The sequence below is a fragment of the Calonectris borealis genome, chromosome 31 (assembly GCF_964195595.1).
Source record: "Calonectris borealis chromosome 31, bCalBor7.hap1.2, whole genome shotgun sequence".
NCBI classification, from domain to species: Eukaryota; Metazoa; Chordata; class Aves; order Procellariiformes; family Procellariidae; genus Calonectris; species Calonectris borealis.
In genome coordinates, this window is record NC_134342.1 from 1,616,374 (window position 1) to 1,633,841 (window position 17,468).

The 17,468-nt window shown below is 50.5% G+C and overlaps 1 protein-coding gene across 9 annotated transcripts in view; it reads left to right on the forward strand.

Annotated features, from left to right (window-relative positions):
• The first annotated feature begins 210 nt into the window (after window positions 1-210).
• The window catches only part of BRD4 (bromodomain containing 4), a 63,304-nt gene continuing 46,046 nt past the window's right edge, over window positions 211-17,468 (forward strand). For 4 of the 9 annotated variants that reach the window (XR_012670492.1, XM_075134200.1, XM_075134198.1 and 1 more), the window contains exons 1-2: window positions 214-302; window positions 14,726-15,044. Coding sequence is in view for 7 of the 9 variants with exons in the window: in XM_075134200.1 (XP_074990301.1) it covers window positions 14,760-15,044 (285 nt within the window). In the remaining 2 variants the exon portion in view is untranslated. Of the gene's footprint in view, window positions 303-9,326; window positions 9,423-10,327; window positions 10,419-12,202; window positions 12,320-14,725; window positions 15,045-17,468 lie in introns of all 9 variants that reach the window. The other 5 variants (XM_075134194.1, XM_075134195.1, XM_075134193.1 and 2 more) reach the window with 5 other exon arrangements.

Sequence of the window (17,468 nt, forward strand, 5' to 3'; positions counted from 1 at the left end):
ACGGGCTGGACCGTCATGGATCCCTTCACCCGTCCACGTCTACCTTACGACACTTTTCATCGTCAGGGGTTCTTGGTTTTCTGACTCAGACGTATCATTTCCTATAAATAAAAAATAGAAATCTGGAGAACAAAAAGGCAAAGGATAAAAGTTAGCGATGTTTTTTTGGCTGTAATTCTGAATTAACACGCGTTTCTTTTCCTTACAGATCTTTCTTTCAATAGTAGCTTCGAAAATGAAGGTCAGAGGGTTCAGCTGGTGAAGAAGAACCGAACACCTCGAAGGGTCAACTCTGATTTCAGGTAATTATAATTATCCCGAATTTTACTACCGTGCCGATAAGCGCATGATTTACGGGGTGCGGCTTATTTCCAGCATTTTGGGGCAGTAATGTCTCTTTTGGGGGTGTCACCGGAGAGAAGGCAATGTAAAGCAGGACTGCGGGAATTAATTACAGCCGGGGATGAGCTGCACTCGTTGCCTTCTCGAGTGCTTTGGATTGAGTAAATCTCGTACGAGCTGCAGCCAACGCGTCCCTGGATTTGCCAGATTTACCGATAGGCGTTTGCCGGCGCGAGTGAGTGGAGACTTACACGGAGCTTTGTCCCCTTGTGGGGATTCAGAACGGAGCAGGAGCTTCGTTAAGGCCGGATCAAATTTGATTGTCCTGATTAGAAGAAGAATTTGAAACCTGTTTTGCCGAGGGAGCTGATTCCAACCGGGAAAACAGGAGGCAGAAACAGCGGAGAGCGCAAGGTCAGGGAGAAGCTTCACACCTGTGAAATAATTCAGAGTTTTCTTTATCTTCCCTTATTTCTCTTGTATTTAAGAATATCAGACACGAGTTTTTTTGTTCCCCTCCGCGTACACGTACAGCTATATCTCCCATACCCCTTGGCCAGTGCTTGGGGTGAGTCCCGGTGGTCTCCCACAGCTGCCACCGAGTCCCAATTTGGCCCCTTTCTGCTCAGCTGGGTGTTTTTTGGGAGCCTGCTTGCATCTCAGACGCCCGTCAGACAGCACTGTGCAGAGCTGCCTTCTCTTGGGGGGTCTGTATTCCACCCAGCTCAGGAAAATAGGACACAAATGGGATGGTTTTTTTGGTGCCTTTACCCAGAACTCGCTCTTCTAAGTGTGTTTTGTTTCTGGTAGTTTGCCCTAAAAGGCTTGGTAATAAATGGGGAAAATCACCCCAAATACACAACTATTGTTTTTTCGTGGCAGCTTTAAAAGTACTCGGTTGGCTTTGTGACATCTGAATATTTTGGCAAGATTGGAGATTTATTATCTCCGATAATTTATTCTCTCCAATAATAATAATCTCCAAGGTGCGTGTGGTTACAGAGATAGCCCAGGCACGATGAGCGATCGGCTTTCTGAAGTCTCGGGTGGGAAAGGCCGTATTTTAAATCTCCGGCCGCTCCAGGAACGCCTTGACTCTGGAGGAATTTTTGTTAGTGAACAGCAAGAAGCAAAATTGGGGGGGGGGGGGGAAAAACCACACTTCATCTTTCCAGGAAAAGAGCAGTTCTTGCAAGTGTTAGGTTGGAGTAGAGAGTGGGCATCAAATCTCTCCTGCTCTCAAACTGCGAGGGTGGAAATAGCCTCATGCTCAGGTTGTACCTATAGAATGCTTACATTTGGCGCTGTAGTTGAAAACCGATAGTAAAAAAAAATGTCATTTTTCTGACTTAGAATAGATGAACTTCTCTCCAACAACTTTTCCGAGTTGTGTAGTCACCTACACCCAGGTTCTGCCGTCTTCTCCGTGCGCCGGGGGCTCTGGGGATTGATGGAATTGAGTTTGGGATAACGATGTTGGGTGCCGCTGTCTTGCCGTGGATAACTGGAGGAAGGCTCGGACTCGATAGGTTATGAAGGTAACCAGCAGCCGACCAGTTTGGACTTTACTCACGGGGCAGCTACGGTGGGACGCGCCGATGTGCGAATCCGTATCCTCTGGCACCGTCCGTCTGGCGTAATGGGAGCCGGTGGCAGTTGGGGATGTGCCGGCAGTTGAGGACACGGTGCCAAGCTTGAACGGTGTCGTAGAGTGGTGGTGGGACCTTAAGTTCCCACCTCTAGATCTTGGGCTGTTGGACAGAGGACCTGTCACTCGGTGGTGCCGGGGATGTTTCCGTTGATCCCACTGGATGGGGATTGTGGTGGGTTGACCTTGGCTGGATGCCAGGTGCCCACCCAGCCGCTCCATCGCTCCCCCTCCTCAACTGGACGGGGGGGGGGCAGAGAAAAAATACAACGAAAGGCTCGTGGGTCACGCTAAGGACAGGGAGATGACTTGGCAGTTACCATCACGGGCAAAACAGACTTGACTTGGGGAAAATTAATTTAATTTATTGCCAATCAAAGGTCAGAAAAAGATAATGAGAAATAAAACCCCTTCCCCCCAGCCCTCCCTTCTTCCCGGGCGCTCCCGATTTCTCCACCTCCTCCCCCGAGCAGCGCAGGGGGACAGGGAATGGGGGTTGGGGTCAGTTCATCACACGTTGTCTTTGCCGCTCCTTCCTCCTCACGCCCGTCCCCTGCTCCAGCGTGGGGTCCCTCCCACGGGAGGCAGTCCTCCACGATCTTCTCCAGCGTGGGTCCTTCCCACGGGAGACAGTCCTTCAGGAACAGGCTGCTCCAACATGGGTCCCCCATGGGGCCACAGGTCCTGCCAGGAGACCTGCTCCAGCGTGGGCTCTTCTCCGTGGGGTCACAGCCTCCTTTGGGCACATCCACATGCTGGTGTGGGGTCCTCCGTGGGCTTGCAGCGTGGACATCTGCTCCACCATGGACCTCCATGGGCTTGCAGCGTGGACATCTGCTCCACCGTGGACCTCCATGGGCTTGCAGAGTGGACATCTGCTCCACTGTGGACCTCCATGGGCTTGCAGAGGGGACATCTGCTCCACTGTGGACCTCCATGGGCTTGCACGGGGACAGCCTGCTCCACTGTGGTCTTCACCACGGGCTGCAGGGTGGACATCTGCTCCACTGTGGGACCTCCATGGGCTTGCAGGGTGGACAACTGCTCCACCGTGGACCTCCGTGGGCTTGCAGGGTGGACAAGTGCTCCACCGTGGACCTCCGTGGGCTTGCAGGGTGGACAAGTGCTCCACCGTGGACCTCCACGGGCTTGCAGGGTGGACGTCTGCTCCACTGTGGAACCTCCACAGGCTTGCAGGGTGGACGTCTGCTCCACCGTGAACCTCTGTGGGCTTGCAGGGTGGACAACCTGCTCCACCGTCGAACCTCCATGGGCTTGCAGGGTGGACAATCTGCTCCACCATTGGACCTCCATGGGCTTGCAGGGTGGACAACTGCTCCACCGTGGACCTTGCAGGTGAGGACACGGTGTCAAGCTTACAGGAGGTTGGGCAGGCAGTGGACTTGGACGGTGTCACAGAGTGGTGGCAGGACCTTCATCTCTAGATGGACATTCATCTCCAGATCTTGGACGGAGGACCTGTCACTTGGTGGTGCTGGGGACATCTCTACTGATCCCCCTGGATGGGGACAGTTTAGAGTTAAGGCAGCGGCTCTTCATCCCTTAAGTCTAGCTTAACATTTGATGGTGAACGGTTCGGGTATAAATCACCCTTCACAAATGTTTTTTGGGTTCTGGGATCATTCATTTTTCAGCAGAAATGGATCTTGCCCAGAGTTATCTTGGAAACCGCACGTGGGTGCGAAGGGGGGACCTGTTTGAGTTGTAAACGTGTAACTGCTGAGCCGGGGGAGAAAGCCAATAAAATATTCACCGAGAATTTTCTGTGGCTCGGAAACTGCCTTAAAACCCGGAGGCTGAACCAAACGCGAGCTACGTTAAGTTTCAAATAATTTACGTGCCGGCTTCAACACCCGTCGTCCTTGAACATCTGCCCTAAAATGATGTCCAAACCCCCAGCGCTGCATGAAGCCACCTCTGGGGGTCTCCTGCTGCCCGTAATCGATAGTTTTGTGATAATATCCGAAGACAGTAATCAATAAAAGTTGATTCCTCTCTGCTCTTTGAAATACGGCAAAATCTTTTGTGGATGGTTTTTGTGGCAGGGGCTTGTTCGCTGTTCAGCAGGGGGAAGCCGTGGCGCAAAAACGCGAGGGTCCGGGGCTATTTAAGCTCGGGTGTAAAACTGCTCCACTTTAACGTTAATCTGGTTTTTTCTTTGAGCCATGGAAAAATGAGCCTAGAAATAGCTGCTCCCCACGAAAAAAAAAGGGGGAACAATGAAATCAACTGAAATGAAGATGGTTTTTCTTGCTGTCCTAGCAGCGTAGACGTCCCGAAAAGCAGAGGGGAGCCCCGTGGTTTAGGGCACAGGAATAAATAAAACCCTCCTGGCGTGGAAACCTGCTGTATTTAGGGCGCGGAGCGGACCGAAGCGATGGCAGAATTCAACATCCGACTCCGAATTTCTCCCCGAACGCATCCTGCGGGGCACAAAAAGGAGCCGGGAAGCGCTGGGATAACGTGGGCACGGACGGAGGTGAGGTAGCGGCGGAGGTCAGTGAGGATTAGGGATGCTGATCGCGGCGCGAGGGTTGGACCGGATCCAGGCGATGCCGTCTGGCCGGCGGCGCGAATGCCGGCGCTGCCCAGCTGCCGAAATCGGTCAGCTGGAAAAGTAAATCCCCTTCGCGCTTCCCCGCTGACACAGATTGCGTCGTTAAAACGGAGCGGAGAACACGAATTAACGACGAGCAGGTTGTTCTTCAGAGCCGAGGTGCGATCGAACGACGAAGGGTCACGACAGAAACCGAACATCCACCCCGAGCTGCTACCTGAGGATTTCACGGTTCCCGTTTCTGCAGGGAATGGTTAAAAAATAAAGTGGGAATGGGAATGCAAAGAGCTCGGAGGTGGGAAGCCGTGCCGTGGGGTAAGGGTTGCGAATTCTCTTCCTCTGGATGTCAATAAATTAATTTACAGCAGCGGCAAAGTAATTCCTGCGCTGGAAACTGCACCGGCAGGTCAGGTTTATATGTATTATTAAAAAATAATATAAAGTACGAAGCTGAGCAGTCGCTCGGCTGGTCCGAGGGGGTTTCCGTAAGAGCCTGGTGAAAACGCGGTCACGCGACGGACGAGCTCAAGCCTTTGACCTCGGATTCCGCAGGGTGGAACGTCCCGTTTCGTGCAGAAATTGCCGCTAAATGACGATAGCGCCGAGGTCTGCGGGGCGCTGCGTCCCGCGCGACTCGGGGAAGGGTTTGTGGCAGGCGTCCGACGATTCAACCTTCGGATTTACGTGGTATTTGGAGATATTTTAGATTTTTAAATATTCTGTATCCTGTCTTGGAATTCTTGTGCTGTTTCGTTAAGCAGTTTCAAGAAGAAACAGCTCTGAAATTGCGAGGGGAAGGAGAGCTGGAGCCGTTTGGCCAGGAGAGCAAAGTGGAAGGAGGAAAAAAAAAAAAGGCAGAGTTTAAGGCAAAAGTAAAGTTTACATATTTATTAATTGGTATTTAAACAACAGCGCCTATTTCTACACCTTAATATGTCAAGGGAGACACAGAGGTGGGATTTCTCCCTCCTTTTATACACCGATGTTTGCGCCGTCTCTTTTTTTCGGATGAATCGCACTTAAAAAAAACCCAACCCCGCTAGATGTGGACGTCTAATTTAGGGTAAAACCCTTCTCCTCCTAAGGCCGGGCTGCGGTCGAGATGCTGTCCTACGGATTCCATGAATCCGCTGCGGCACCCGGCACCTTTTAACGTCACCGTAAATGTTTGTGAACCGCGTGGTCTTGCGTTGCGGGTACCTGGCAGGAGAAAAGGATCTTCCTCACCCTGGTGTCCAGGAATTTGGGGGCTAGATGTCTCGAGAAATCCATCCGATTTAACTCGATGGTGTGCAAGAGGGATACAGAAGAGGTCTGGACTGCTTGAAAATCCACAGCGCTGTAGAAACACTCCTGAATACCTCTTTTTTTTTTTTTAAGAAAAACTTACATGCTGCTGTATAATCGTGGTAGCTAAACCCTGAAATATTCAATTCATACGGCATAAATTCGCTCCAACAGCAGCTTTGAAGCAAAAGGTGGATTTGGGGGTTTTTTTTTTTTTCTTAGCATCCCGGTGCCTGTTGTGTGCAAGTCCCCAGCTCAGCCCAGCATCTCGCAGAAAATGAATCCGTCTGCGCTGTGGCTTGATTTTTCCCCCAAAATAATTGCAGCGACGGGGGAGAGGGAGCAAAGCGCTGATAAAAAGTTATCCTCGCTCTCGATTACGGTCTCCGCATCGTGGAATTAAGATCAAACTCTGCGCCCTCCTCATTTGGTTTTTTTCCAATCCATTCCTAAATGATATTCATGATGACGAATGGAAACGAATTTCCCGTTCAATCTCTAACTAATTAAAGCTGTTCTGGATGGTGTGGTTCTTGCACGGGGCCACCTGCAGGTAATTTCTGATGCTTTGTGTGTGTCCTACAGCAAAACTCAGCCCGGACTTGGAAAAGGCCGAGATAAAACAGTTTGAAACTTGGATTACGGGAACGGCCACCAGCTCGGTACTTGTTTGCGCTTAAAACGATGCTGCCAGGCTTTACCAAAAATTACTTGCTGAGAGGCCCGAGTGCAGGCAAGAGGAACTCAAACCATCTCTTTTTTTGTCTTCTCTTTTAATAAAAACATAACCGACTTTTTCGAAAATAATAATAAACCACCTTGTAGATTTTTTTTTCCCCTCTAGGAAGAATGAGTTTTGTTTGGGGTTTTTTTTTTTTTTTTTTAAATAGATCAGTGGCTTTGGGGGGGGAAAAAAAAAGCTCATTTCCTATTTTCCTCCTTGGGAAATTTCTTATTCTGCAGAGCCCTTGTTTCGTTTCTTCCCTCGATTTCCCTTCTCCATCTGCAAGGCTTTTACTTTGCAGCCCTTCGAGGGCTCTGTTTTTCCTTTATCCTATGAAAAATGGAGTGTTTTCCAGTACAGACACACCAGCACCGCCTTATTTTCCAACTAATTAATCCCTGCTGCTTGTGTGTAAATACATCGATATCAAAAACCTTTCCTGGTTTGGGTCTTTCCAGCTTTACCTTCGTTAAACCACCGACGGCGCCCGCGTGGAAGCGGCAATTCTTAATTCTGGGTGATCCCGGAGGGATCCAGGTCCCTGTTTCCACGTGTTAATGGGGATAATTAGCATCTCTTTAAAGCATAATAGGGACTCGGGGCGGGGGGGGGGGGGAACAGGCACGCGCCAGCCCTAATCCATCTCCGGGAATGTTTTATGAGGTTTCTTTACAGCGTGTACGCAGGTCTTTGTGCCGCCTGCCTGGACAGACGGACAGCCCCTTCGCTTTGTCTCTCTCTCCGGGAAGTTTCCCATGTTCCCTAAGGAAAGGAGGATGCGCTGAGCTCTCGCCGGTTTATCCGCCGGGATTTTGGAGCAACGGGAGGCGAAGCGGCTTTTCCCGGATGCTCGTGGATGCGACGCGTTATCCTTGCGCCCCCGTTCCAGCATCGTCGTCAGTTTTGGGGACGTCGTTGAGTTTTGGGGACGGGGCGAATTCAGTTTCCTCCACCCTGCCTGAATTTGGGGGGGGGGGAATTTTCCCCTCGCCTGAGTTTTCTGGCCCAGGTTGCGGCTTCAAGATGCGGCTCCTGAAAATCGAGGGTGGTGGGATCCGTACGAAGGAGGGGAGGAGAGAGAAACTCTGTGAGCTGGGATTTAAATATCATTTTAAAGCGCCGCCAAGCAGCTCATGAGGAGCAAACAGAACTCGTCAGTCCTCTCCCGTATTCATCGCCCTATACGTACCCAAACAAAAATAACACTTAGTCATGCAGCAAACCGCTTCTTGGGCATTTTCAGATGAAATTTTAAGTGGCAAAGTCGATTTGTTGGAAAATGATCCCCGCGGGGAGCAGCGCGTGCTGGGCTGGACGCCGGGAAGGCTCCGGGTGTAATTTTAACAACATCAGCTGAACGTCCACGACACGGGTCAGGAGGAAGCCGCTGCGTTTTCCCGGCAACGTTCACCGAAGGCATCCACTAAAACAGGCTAAAACATCGTTAATTAAGTCTTAAACTAAGCATTCGCAGGTTAGGAAGCGTTTGATGCGCCGGTAGCTGTTAACGTCGCCTCGCTCCCTTCCCTTTTGTGCGTCGGAGGCGTGGGGTGGTCCCCGTTGGGTGGGTTGATCCCCCGGCTCCTGGCTCAGCAGGGTCAGAATTAAAGGGACTGCTGGCCACCACAAATTTGCTGGATTTTCCAGCCTAGCTGCCTTTTCCAGGCTATTTCTAGATAATATATCCTGGGGTGGGATCCGTAATGATGCAATTTAACCATGAATTTCAGTTTTATGTTTCATAGCTCTGCGCTTTTCCTGCAATACCACCTCTGTCTTGGATTTTGGGGCTTGGCTTTACCTTTACAAACCAAATTCCAGCCCTTCCCTCCTCCTGCACGCCCGCAGAAGAAACCCACGGCTTTATTTTTGCTTTAAAATGCGGCTTTTGTGTGCGGCGAAGGGTTGCAAAGTTGAGTTTTGCGGGCAGAGCGACTCGGCGCTGCGGGGCGAGCACCCCAGGGGACGGCAGCGAAGAGATTTACAGAAGGGAGACGTTCAGCCCGAAACCGGAGGACGACGTAGATCCTATTTGGTTCGTACTTACTGATCGCTTCCCGATAACCCCCGAGGAGCGGATCATCTCACTCCGGAGCACGAATAAACGCCGTCAAGCAGATCGCTTCATTTTTAGTCCCTTCTCGGCTGTGATGCTTTTTCTGCTCAATTTTTAGAAGCCGATTTTGCTTCTTGCCCACCGAATCGCGCTGATTTTGGGCGTACACGTGCACGCCTAGTTAGCTGGTCAGCGTGGAGAGCGGAGCAGCGGTGATAAGGTCCGGTTATCGGAGCAGAAACCGGGTTTAGGATTAAATTCGGTCGATAATCCATGCTCACACCTGCCCCAGCTTCTGCTTGCACGTGCTGGGGTCCAGCGAGACCGTACCGGCTTCCTTTTGCTGCTTGGGCATCCTAAACCTCATGTGTCTTCTAAAAGCGGGATTTAAGTATTTCTCTTTTACTGAAATTAGGGTAAAATTGCTATAGGTGAATCCAGCGCTGCAAACGTTGCTGTAACCTGTGTCTGCGTGATAGAAATAGTTGGTTTTAACCTTTTCGGTTAAACATCAGCAACTCAAAATAGAGTAAAATCCATTTTCCTCTTCAGCAGCTCTCTCCAGGACGGACAGATAACCTCAAAGTAACTCGTTTAACAGAAAAAACCTCAAAAATCACCTTATTACTTGATAGCGCTCGTTTCTCGGGCGGCTTTTTTCAAGATTAATTTCTAAATCTTTTTTGTTTAGGCTGAGGCAAGAGAGGAGCGTTTAGGGTGGCTTCTTGCGAATGCAGCCGCTCTCGTGTTCAGACCTCGGAGGATCTTTCTCGGTCGCTCCTCTGAGGTGGGTGGTAGAGTCGTCTTCAGGTTTTCCCCCTTTTTGATGGATACGGCCCTGATCGAGCGAATCCTCGATGCGGTTTCTTTTCCGGCAGCTCCGCTCATGCGGATCTGCCTCTTATTTCCGTCTCAAACATCTGCCCTTTTAAGCCAGGCTGAAATAATCCATCTGCCCAAATAAAAAGCAGCATTTTCTGATGGTTTCCTTGCTTTCACCACCCTCTGCAAATCTTTGGGAGATTTTTTTTGCCCCGTTTAGGATGTTTTTCGGAGGCTGGTGCTGTGACAACCCGCCGTGTGTTCCCGGTTATTAATTTCTCTTGCTTTTCAACTGGAAAATATTCCCAAACCGACCGTGCCCACGATCCCTCCTCCTCCGCTGTCCTCCGTCACTCGACCACGTCACCTTCCTCCATCCTCGGGACCCCGTCGGCAAGGCTTCGCCCACGTCGCTGCTTGGGCAGGCTGGATTTTGGGCAACACTTGGTTTTTCCCTCGGTAGAGCGAGGGGTTCCTCTGCTTTCGGCGTCCCCACCGCGGCCTCGCGCCCGGCAAAGCCGTCGAATTTATTCTCTTGTGATTCCTCCGGCCGGCGCGGCCGGTCCCCATCTCTTGGTGTCCTCTAGAGCTGACCTCCTCCGGACCCGTGGCCGCATTCCCTTTTATCCCATCAATACGGTGAATTTTCCAGACCCATTTCTCCACTTTTTTCCCCCAATATCATCTCTGCTCCCCCCCATCCCCATCTCCCCCAGCTCAGCTTTAGGGTAGAAGAAGGAGGGGTCCTTCTGCAGGTCTTGGGCTCCTCCTGGCCTGGCAGTTCCCTCTGCCGGCTCCCACGCCGCATTACAGCCCTTTCCCTTCCCGCCTCTTCCCCGGGGGAAAAAAAAACAGGATTTTTTTTGGCAGGCGGCATTAAAATCGCGTGAATCCGGCCAAGCGCAGGGAGCGCGGTCCTGGTGAAGTTGAGCCTCTCCGCGCTAAATACCATCCCAGCGGGGTCCGTCGTCCCGCATCTCGCTTATACCTTTACTTAACGAAGCGCGTAAATATTAATCATGGTAATCAAGTAAGCGTTTTTCCCCGTTTTCCCACATTGCCATGAATAAATGCGTCGTCTTCGGCCGAACGAGAAGGTACGACGTGGAGTACGTTGGTCTGCCTCTTGTCGGTAAAGTTAACGAAGGCTTTCTGGTCTCCGCGTCTTGAGATGGTGCTGCGTGCGGCTTTTCTTAATCTACAGATTAATTATTTTCTTCTTGTTAATTATTTTCTTAATCTATAGATGAAGGTGGTGCAACGTTCGGGTTTTCTTAATCCTGAGAAATCAAGAAAACCCGAACGTAGCACCACCTATAGCACAATGTATAATACAGATTAGAGTAGAGATTAGATTTCGAATCTATAATGCGGATTAGATTAAGAAAACCCGAATGTAGCACCATCTTAATCTATAGATTAAGAAAACCCTAATGTAGTACTATCCATAGCACAATCTGTAACGCAGATTAGATTCCTGATCTAACAGGGATTAGGTTTCTAATCTGTGATATAGATCAGATTACGAAAACCCAAATGTAGCAGCATCTTAATCTGTAGATTAAGAAAACCTGAACGAGGCATAATCTGTAATACAGATTAGATTTCTAATCTGTAATACAGATTTCCAATCTATAGCGCAACCTATGATATAGATTAGATTTATAGGTTATACCTTGCTGTACAGTGAAATCTGGGTTTACGTTCTCCGTCCTGCAGCTCTTCCGTCTGATTTGGCTCCCAATTTTTAACTGCAGAGGAGACGCGGGGCTATCGAACCCCATTTCTTTGAACTCCCCGACGTTCGTCTTCCGTGTCGGAGAAGATTCTCCGTACCGATAACTGTATTTTTTTCCTGGGAATATCCCGGCCCCGCACACGGCGGGGATACCCGTATTTCTGGCGAGAGATGAGGCTGGGGGCGGGGTTGGGGCGATGCTGCTGCGGGCGAGACCACGCTCGCCTTTCGGTCCCGTCGGGCTGCGGAACCCTTGGCCCATCCAGGCAGGCTGAGCAAGTGTTAAAAATTGGAATTTTCTTCATTTTTTTCTGGTATTTTGGCACATAGGTGGGGCGATAAAATAAGAGAGGAGGCGTAACGTAACCGCCAGGGCAGGGGAGAGGGTCGAAGCATCCTTTTATTGGGGGAGGGAGGAGGAGGATGATGTAAATTGGTGTATTTCCAGCTAATCCGTTAAAAAAAAGAAAGTCGCTAGAGTGAAAACCCAAGAGGAGGTAGGATCCCTCCGACGGAGCAAGCCGACAGTGAAAAAGATAAGGGATAAATGAAATAAGTGAAAATAAAAGGGTAAATCTGATCTAATACTCAAGCGCCCGGACGGGTGGCTAGAGCTTTCGCTTCTAAGTGGAAGGGGAAGAAATTAAACCGATGCTGAAACGTTTTCCCTTCTCGTTAAAAAAAAAATCACAACTCCTTGGTCTCCTCTTACGGCCGTGCTCCGGGAGAGCTGTTGTATTGCGAGGGAGCAGAAGGAAATCGGTCGGTCGCAGTCCTTGAAACGATGAAATTTCAGGCAGGAGCTTGCCCTAAAGGTGGAAAAAAGCCTGGGAAAAACTTAAAATACCAGTGCCGGGTCCTCGTTTTTCCGTAGGTGTCCGTAGACTCCTTTGCTTCGCTGGACTATTGATATACGTTAAAAAAAATAGATAATTCTCTGGAGGTAGCCTTCATTTCTGATGCCTTGGGTTGATGCCTCAGATTAATTGCTTTGTTTGTTTCATCAGATACAGTATCTAAAGGCATTTGTGCCTGAAGCCACGGAAGATAGATGGACAAGCCAAGCAACTTCTGACTCTGCATCATTTTCTGGGGCAAAATTATATGGCAATGTATCCTACAAGGTAATGTAGCCCCTTGCAGTGAGTAAAGAGGATTCCTTTCGCTTGGCCACCACTCGATAAGAACAGTTTATCACTTGAGAGCTTCCCTTTTGTACGCGACTTAGAGGAATCAGCACCACCCCGAAGCGAAATTCAAGGAATTTTGCAAGAGAGGGAAATCCAAATTGCCTCTAAATTGTGTCGCGTTCGAGTTAAATCTCCCCGGCTGACGGGGAGGAAAATGGGGAGCAAAATGAAAGCTGGGAGTCGAGGGGTTTCACTGAGCTAACAGCTCTCCGGACGTGATACTCCTGTATCCACAGCTATAAAATCTCCCGTAAAATATCCCGGGTGAACGAAGGGAGGCTGCCGCAGCCATCTTGCCGCTTGAGCGACGCTTCAACTCGCTTGGAGCCCTGAAAAGTTAAACCCCACCATCTAAAGACCAAAATCTGATGTTGCCCTGGCGTGTTAGCGGGTCGGTGTTGGTTTGAGACCAGTAAAAGCAACGGACCGCAGACTTTAAGCAGGGGTTTAAGTCCGGCTGAGGTTTTACGGGGACTCGGAAGCAGTTGAGGGACGTGGCAGGTAAAATCGCACAGATGCTTCATCTCTCTGGCTCTTCGTCCCTTGCTGCCGTACGTGCGGAGACCACGTCTGCGCGTCCAGACCACGACCGGAGACACGGGGCTGCTCTACGGCAGCAGAATAAAAACCCCAAACCTGTGTCCAGCTGCCTGTCGTGAGCATATACATACCTATATAAAGCTATATACTGACTCAAGGCCAAATATACGTGCAGAAGTTTGCTCTGCCGAGGTTAATGCCTCGGCGCCGAGTGGGGTTCTTTCCAGATCACGCAGGGCTGTCCTAAACCCAATCAGTTCTGCCCCAGCTGAGAAAGCGCTCGATAACCCCACGGGTGGAGAGGTGGGAAACGTTTTCTTCCTCGCTTTCCCCCGGGCGTCACTGGAAACGGGTGAATAACGAGGCTCTTACCTCATCTCGCACAATATATGGTGGTCTTCTCTAATTAATAGCTGCATGTCTTAAGCTTAACCTGTGCTACGTGTGCTTAGCGTTAAATTAGACGAAGGACGCAGGTCACGGAGGGTGTCTTGACACGAGGAAGGTCCCATGCGCCCAGCGAGGGTGGGGATTCACCGCGTGGTGGTGGGGTCCTGGCTCGGTGGTGACCCCTTCACGCAGCTGTAACTTAAGAAGACGGACGGGCTGCGTGTGGTCTTTGGAGAGCTCTGGAATACGCCCTGGGAGAAGTCTGTAGGCTCAGCAGAAATGCCTTTTTTCCCAAGTTTCTGGTCTTCAGAATGATATTTAAATTATCTACCTAAAGATTATCTAAATTATCTACCTAAAGATTATCTAAATTATCTACCTAAAGATTATCTAAATTATCTACCTAGTTATCTACTTTAAGATTATCTACCTAGGTTATCTACTTCAAGATTATCTCCTTTAAGATCATCTACCTAAAGATCATCTACCTAAAGATCATGTGCCTAGATTGTCTACCTAACAATTGTCTACCTAACGATTGTCTACCTAACGATTGTCTACCTAGATGATCTACCTAGATGATCTACCTAAAGATTATCTACCTAAATTATCTACTTAAATTAACTGCCTAAAGTTACTATTTACCTAGACTATTAACTACCTAAAGTTATTACCTACTTAGATTATCTACCTAAATTAACTACTTAACGATTATCTACTTAAATTAACTACCTAAAGTTACTGTCAACCTAAATTATCTACCGCAAGCAGATAGCGTGAATTAAATGTGGGTCTGTCCACGGCATGGTTCAGCTGAAGCATCCCGGGGAAGCTCAACGTTCACCTAAAAAGGCAGATTTTGGCATTAAATCGGGGTGAGCTGACCTGTGGGGGTGGGGTGGGGGCTACCGAGAAGCCGAAAGGAGATAAATGTGTCACCCTTTAGCCGGAGCTCCTTTAGCCGGAGCTAAAAGTTGGCCAACACCGACTTAACTTCTCTTCCCGGTGTTGGCGAACCCAACCCTGGAGCTGAAGCTGGTACCTGCCGAGAGCGAGCGGCATTTTGCTCGTTAGAGCCTCGTTTGTGAGGCAACGAGGGCTCTTTATGGAGACCATTGGAGTCCTCATTGACCGGATTAGGCAAGAACAGGGATAAAACTCACGCTCGCTAAGGAGCGGAGAGGCAACGCCGACGCCTGGCGTGGAAGAGACGGCAAATTGCCTCGGAATGTCCTTTCTTACCCCGGGATGCGGAATGCTGATGTCATTTGTTGGGACAACAGAATGCTGTCACTAAGCGAGCGGGGCGCAAGGTCTAGTTGCCCGAGCTAGTCTGGCGGAGGTCCGTCAGGTTATTTTTAAGCAACCCGGGGTTGAAGCGACGTCGTCTCCCTTCTCCTTGCGTTGCAGGGTGTCCGGTGAGGAATGCAATGGGATCAATAGCATGTCGGCGGAGAGCGGCCCTGGAACGAGACTGAGAAATTTGCCGGTGATGGGGGATGGACTAGAAACCACCCAAATGTCTACGACGCAGTCACAGGCTCAACCCCAACAAGGCAGTGCTGTAGGCGTTAATCCCCCTCCGCCGGAGACCTCCAACCCCAACAAACCCAAGCGACAGACCAACCAGCTGCAGTATCTGCTCAAGGTGGTGCTGAAGACGCTATGGAAGCACCAGTTTGCGTGGCCTTTCCAGCAGCCCGTGGACGCCGTCAAGCTGAACCTCCCTGTAAGTAGAGGTCGAGAGACCAGGCGACGGTTCTCGGTGGAAGGGGTGAGACCGTTGGGGTCCACCCTTCTCCTCAACTCACAGAATCCATCTTTAATGGTTGGACTCGATGATCCAACGGTTGGACTCGATGATCCAACGGTTGGACTCGGTGATCCAACGGTTGGACTCGATGATCCAACGGTTGGACTCGGTGATCTAGCGGTTGGACTCGGTGATCTAGCAGTTGGACTCGATGATCCAACGTTTGGACTCGATGATCCAACGGTTGGATTCGATGATCCAGCGGTTGGACACAATGATCTAACGGTTGGACTCGATGATCTAGTGGTTGGACTCGGTGATCCAACGGTTGGACTCGGTGATCCAACGGTTGGACTCGGTGATCTAGCAGTTGGACTCAATGATCCAACATTTGGACTCGATGATCCCACAGTTGGACTCGATGATCCAACGTTTGGACTCGATGATCCAGCGGTTGGACACAATGATCTAACGGTTGGACTCGATGATCGAGTGTTTTTCCAACCTAAATGATTGCATGATTCTATGATCTTTTAGAAAATAGACGCACGAGGAGGAATCTCTACTGGCTCAGCTACTGCTTTGCCCTTTACCACCCTCCTCTTTCCGCCAGGATGCGGAGAAGAAAGTAGGAATATTTCAGGAGTCAGGGAGGGCGAGTCTGCAGTCCTCTGTCCCTCAGCCAAGCACCAAAAATTATTAAGCGCTAAAAATTACTAAGCACTAAAAATTATTAAGCACTAAAAATTATTAAGTACTAAAAATTACTAAGCACTAAAAATTACTAAGCACTAAAAATTACTAAGCACCAGAAATTATTAAGCACTAAAACTTAACTAAGCACCAAAAATGATTAAGCATCAAAGATTACTAAGCAAATCATCTCTCGACTCGGGCTCTGCCTTACTCCCCAAAGCCCAGCGTGTTTTTCCGTGCCTTGCTTAAACCCTTCCTTGATCTCGGCTGCTCTACCAGCAGAGTCTTTTTTTGAGGTGAAAACACTCGGAGCCTTTCACGGAGCATCCGAGTACTCAAACAGCCGCTGCGCTTCCCATGCCGTGCAGCGCCGTGGGTAACACAGGAGCCGTTTCATAAGGGACGCCAATTTGAGGTTAATTTGCGGTAAATCGAGGGGATCGCGTGCACCCTCCGTAAGTTTGCAGGCAACACCCGAGTTGGGCGGGAGAGTTAGAATCATTGAATCACAGAATAGTTTGGGTCGGAAAGGACCTCTCAAGGTCATCCAGTCCAACCCTCCTACCACGAGCAGGGACATCTTCACCCAGAGCAGGTTGCCCAGAGCCCCGTCCGACCTGACCTTGAGCGTTTCCAGGGATGGGGCATCCACCACCTCTCTGGGCAACCTGTGCCGGGGTCTCACCACCCTCAGCGTAACAAATTTCTTCCTTAGATCTGGTCTAAATCTCCCCTCTTTCAGTTTAAAACCGTTCCCCCTTGTCCTGTCGCAACAGGCCCTGCTAAAAAGTTTGCCGCCATCTTTACTTAAAACCCCCTTCAAGTGCTGAAAGGTCACAAGAAGGTCTCCCCGAAGCCTTCTCCTCTCCAGGCTGAACACCCCCAACTCTCGCAGCCTTTCCTCACGGCGGAGGTGTTCCATCCTCCTGATCATTTTTGTGGCCTCCTCTGGACCTGCTCCAACAGGTCCACGTCTGTCCTGTGCTGAGGAAGGGTTCTGGAGGGTGGGAAGGGTCCGCAGAGGGACCTGGGCAGGCTGGGTCCGTGGGCCCAGGCCAACGTGTGAGGGCCAACAAGGCCAAGTGCCGGGTCCTGCACTTGGGCCACCACAACCCCACAACGCTGCAGGTGGGGGAAGAGCGGCTGGGAAGGACCAGAGGAAAAGGACCTGGGGTGCTGGTCGACAGCTGGACAGGAGCCGGCCGCGTGCCCAGGTGGCCAAGGGCATCCTGGCCTGTGTCAGCAGTCGTGTGGCCAGCAGGAGCAGAGGTGACCGTGCCCCTGTGCTGGGCACTGGAGAGGCCGCACCTCGAATCCTGGGTTCAGTTCTGGGCCCCTCACCACAAGAAGGACATGGAGGGGCTGGAGCGTGTCCAGAGGAGGGCAACGGAGCTGGGGAAGGGCCTGGAGCACAAGTCTGATGGGGAGCGGCTGAGGGACTGGGGGTGTTCAGCCTGGAGAAGAGGAGGTGAGGGGAGACCTCATCGCTCTACAACCACCTGGAAGGAGGTTGGAGCGAGGGGGGGGTCGGTCTCTTCCCAAGGAAGAAGCGATAGGAGGAGAGGAAACGCCCTCAAGTTGCGTTGGGGAGGTTTAGATTGGATTTTAGGAAAAATTTCTTCACTGAAAGCCTTGGACCAGGGAGGGGTCGAGTCCCCACCCCTGGAGGTGTTCAGAAGACGCCTGGATGAGGTGCTCAGGGAC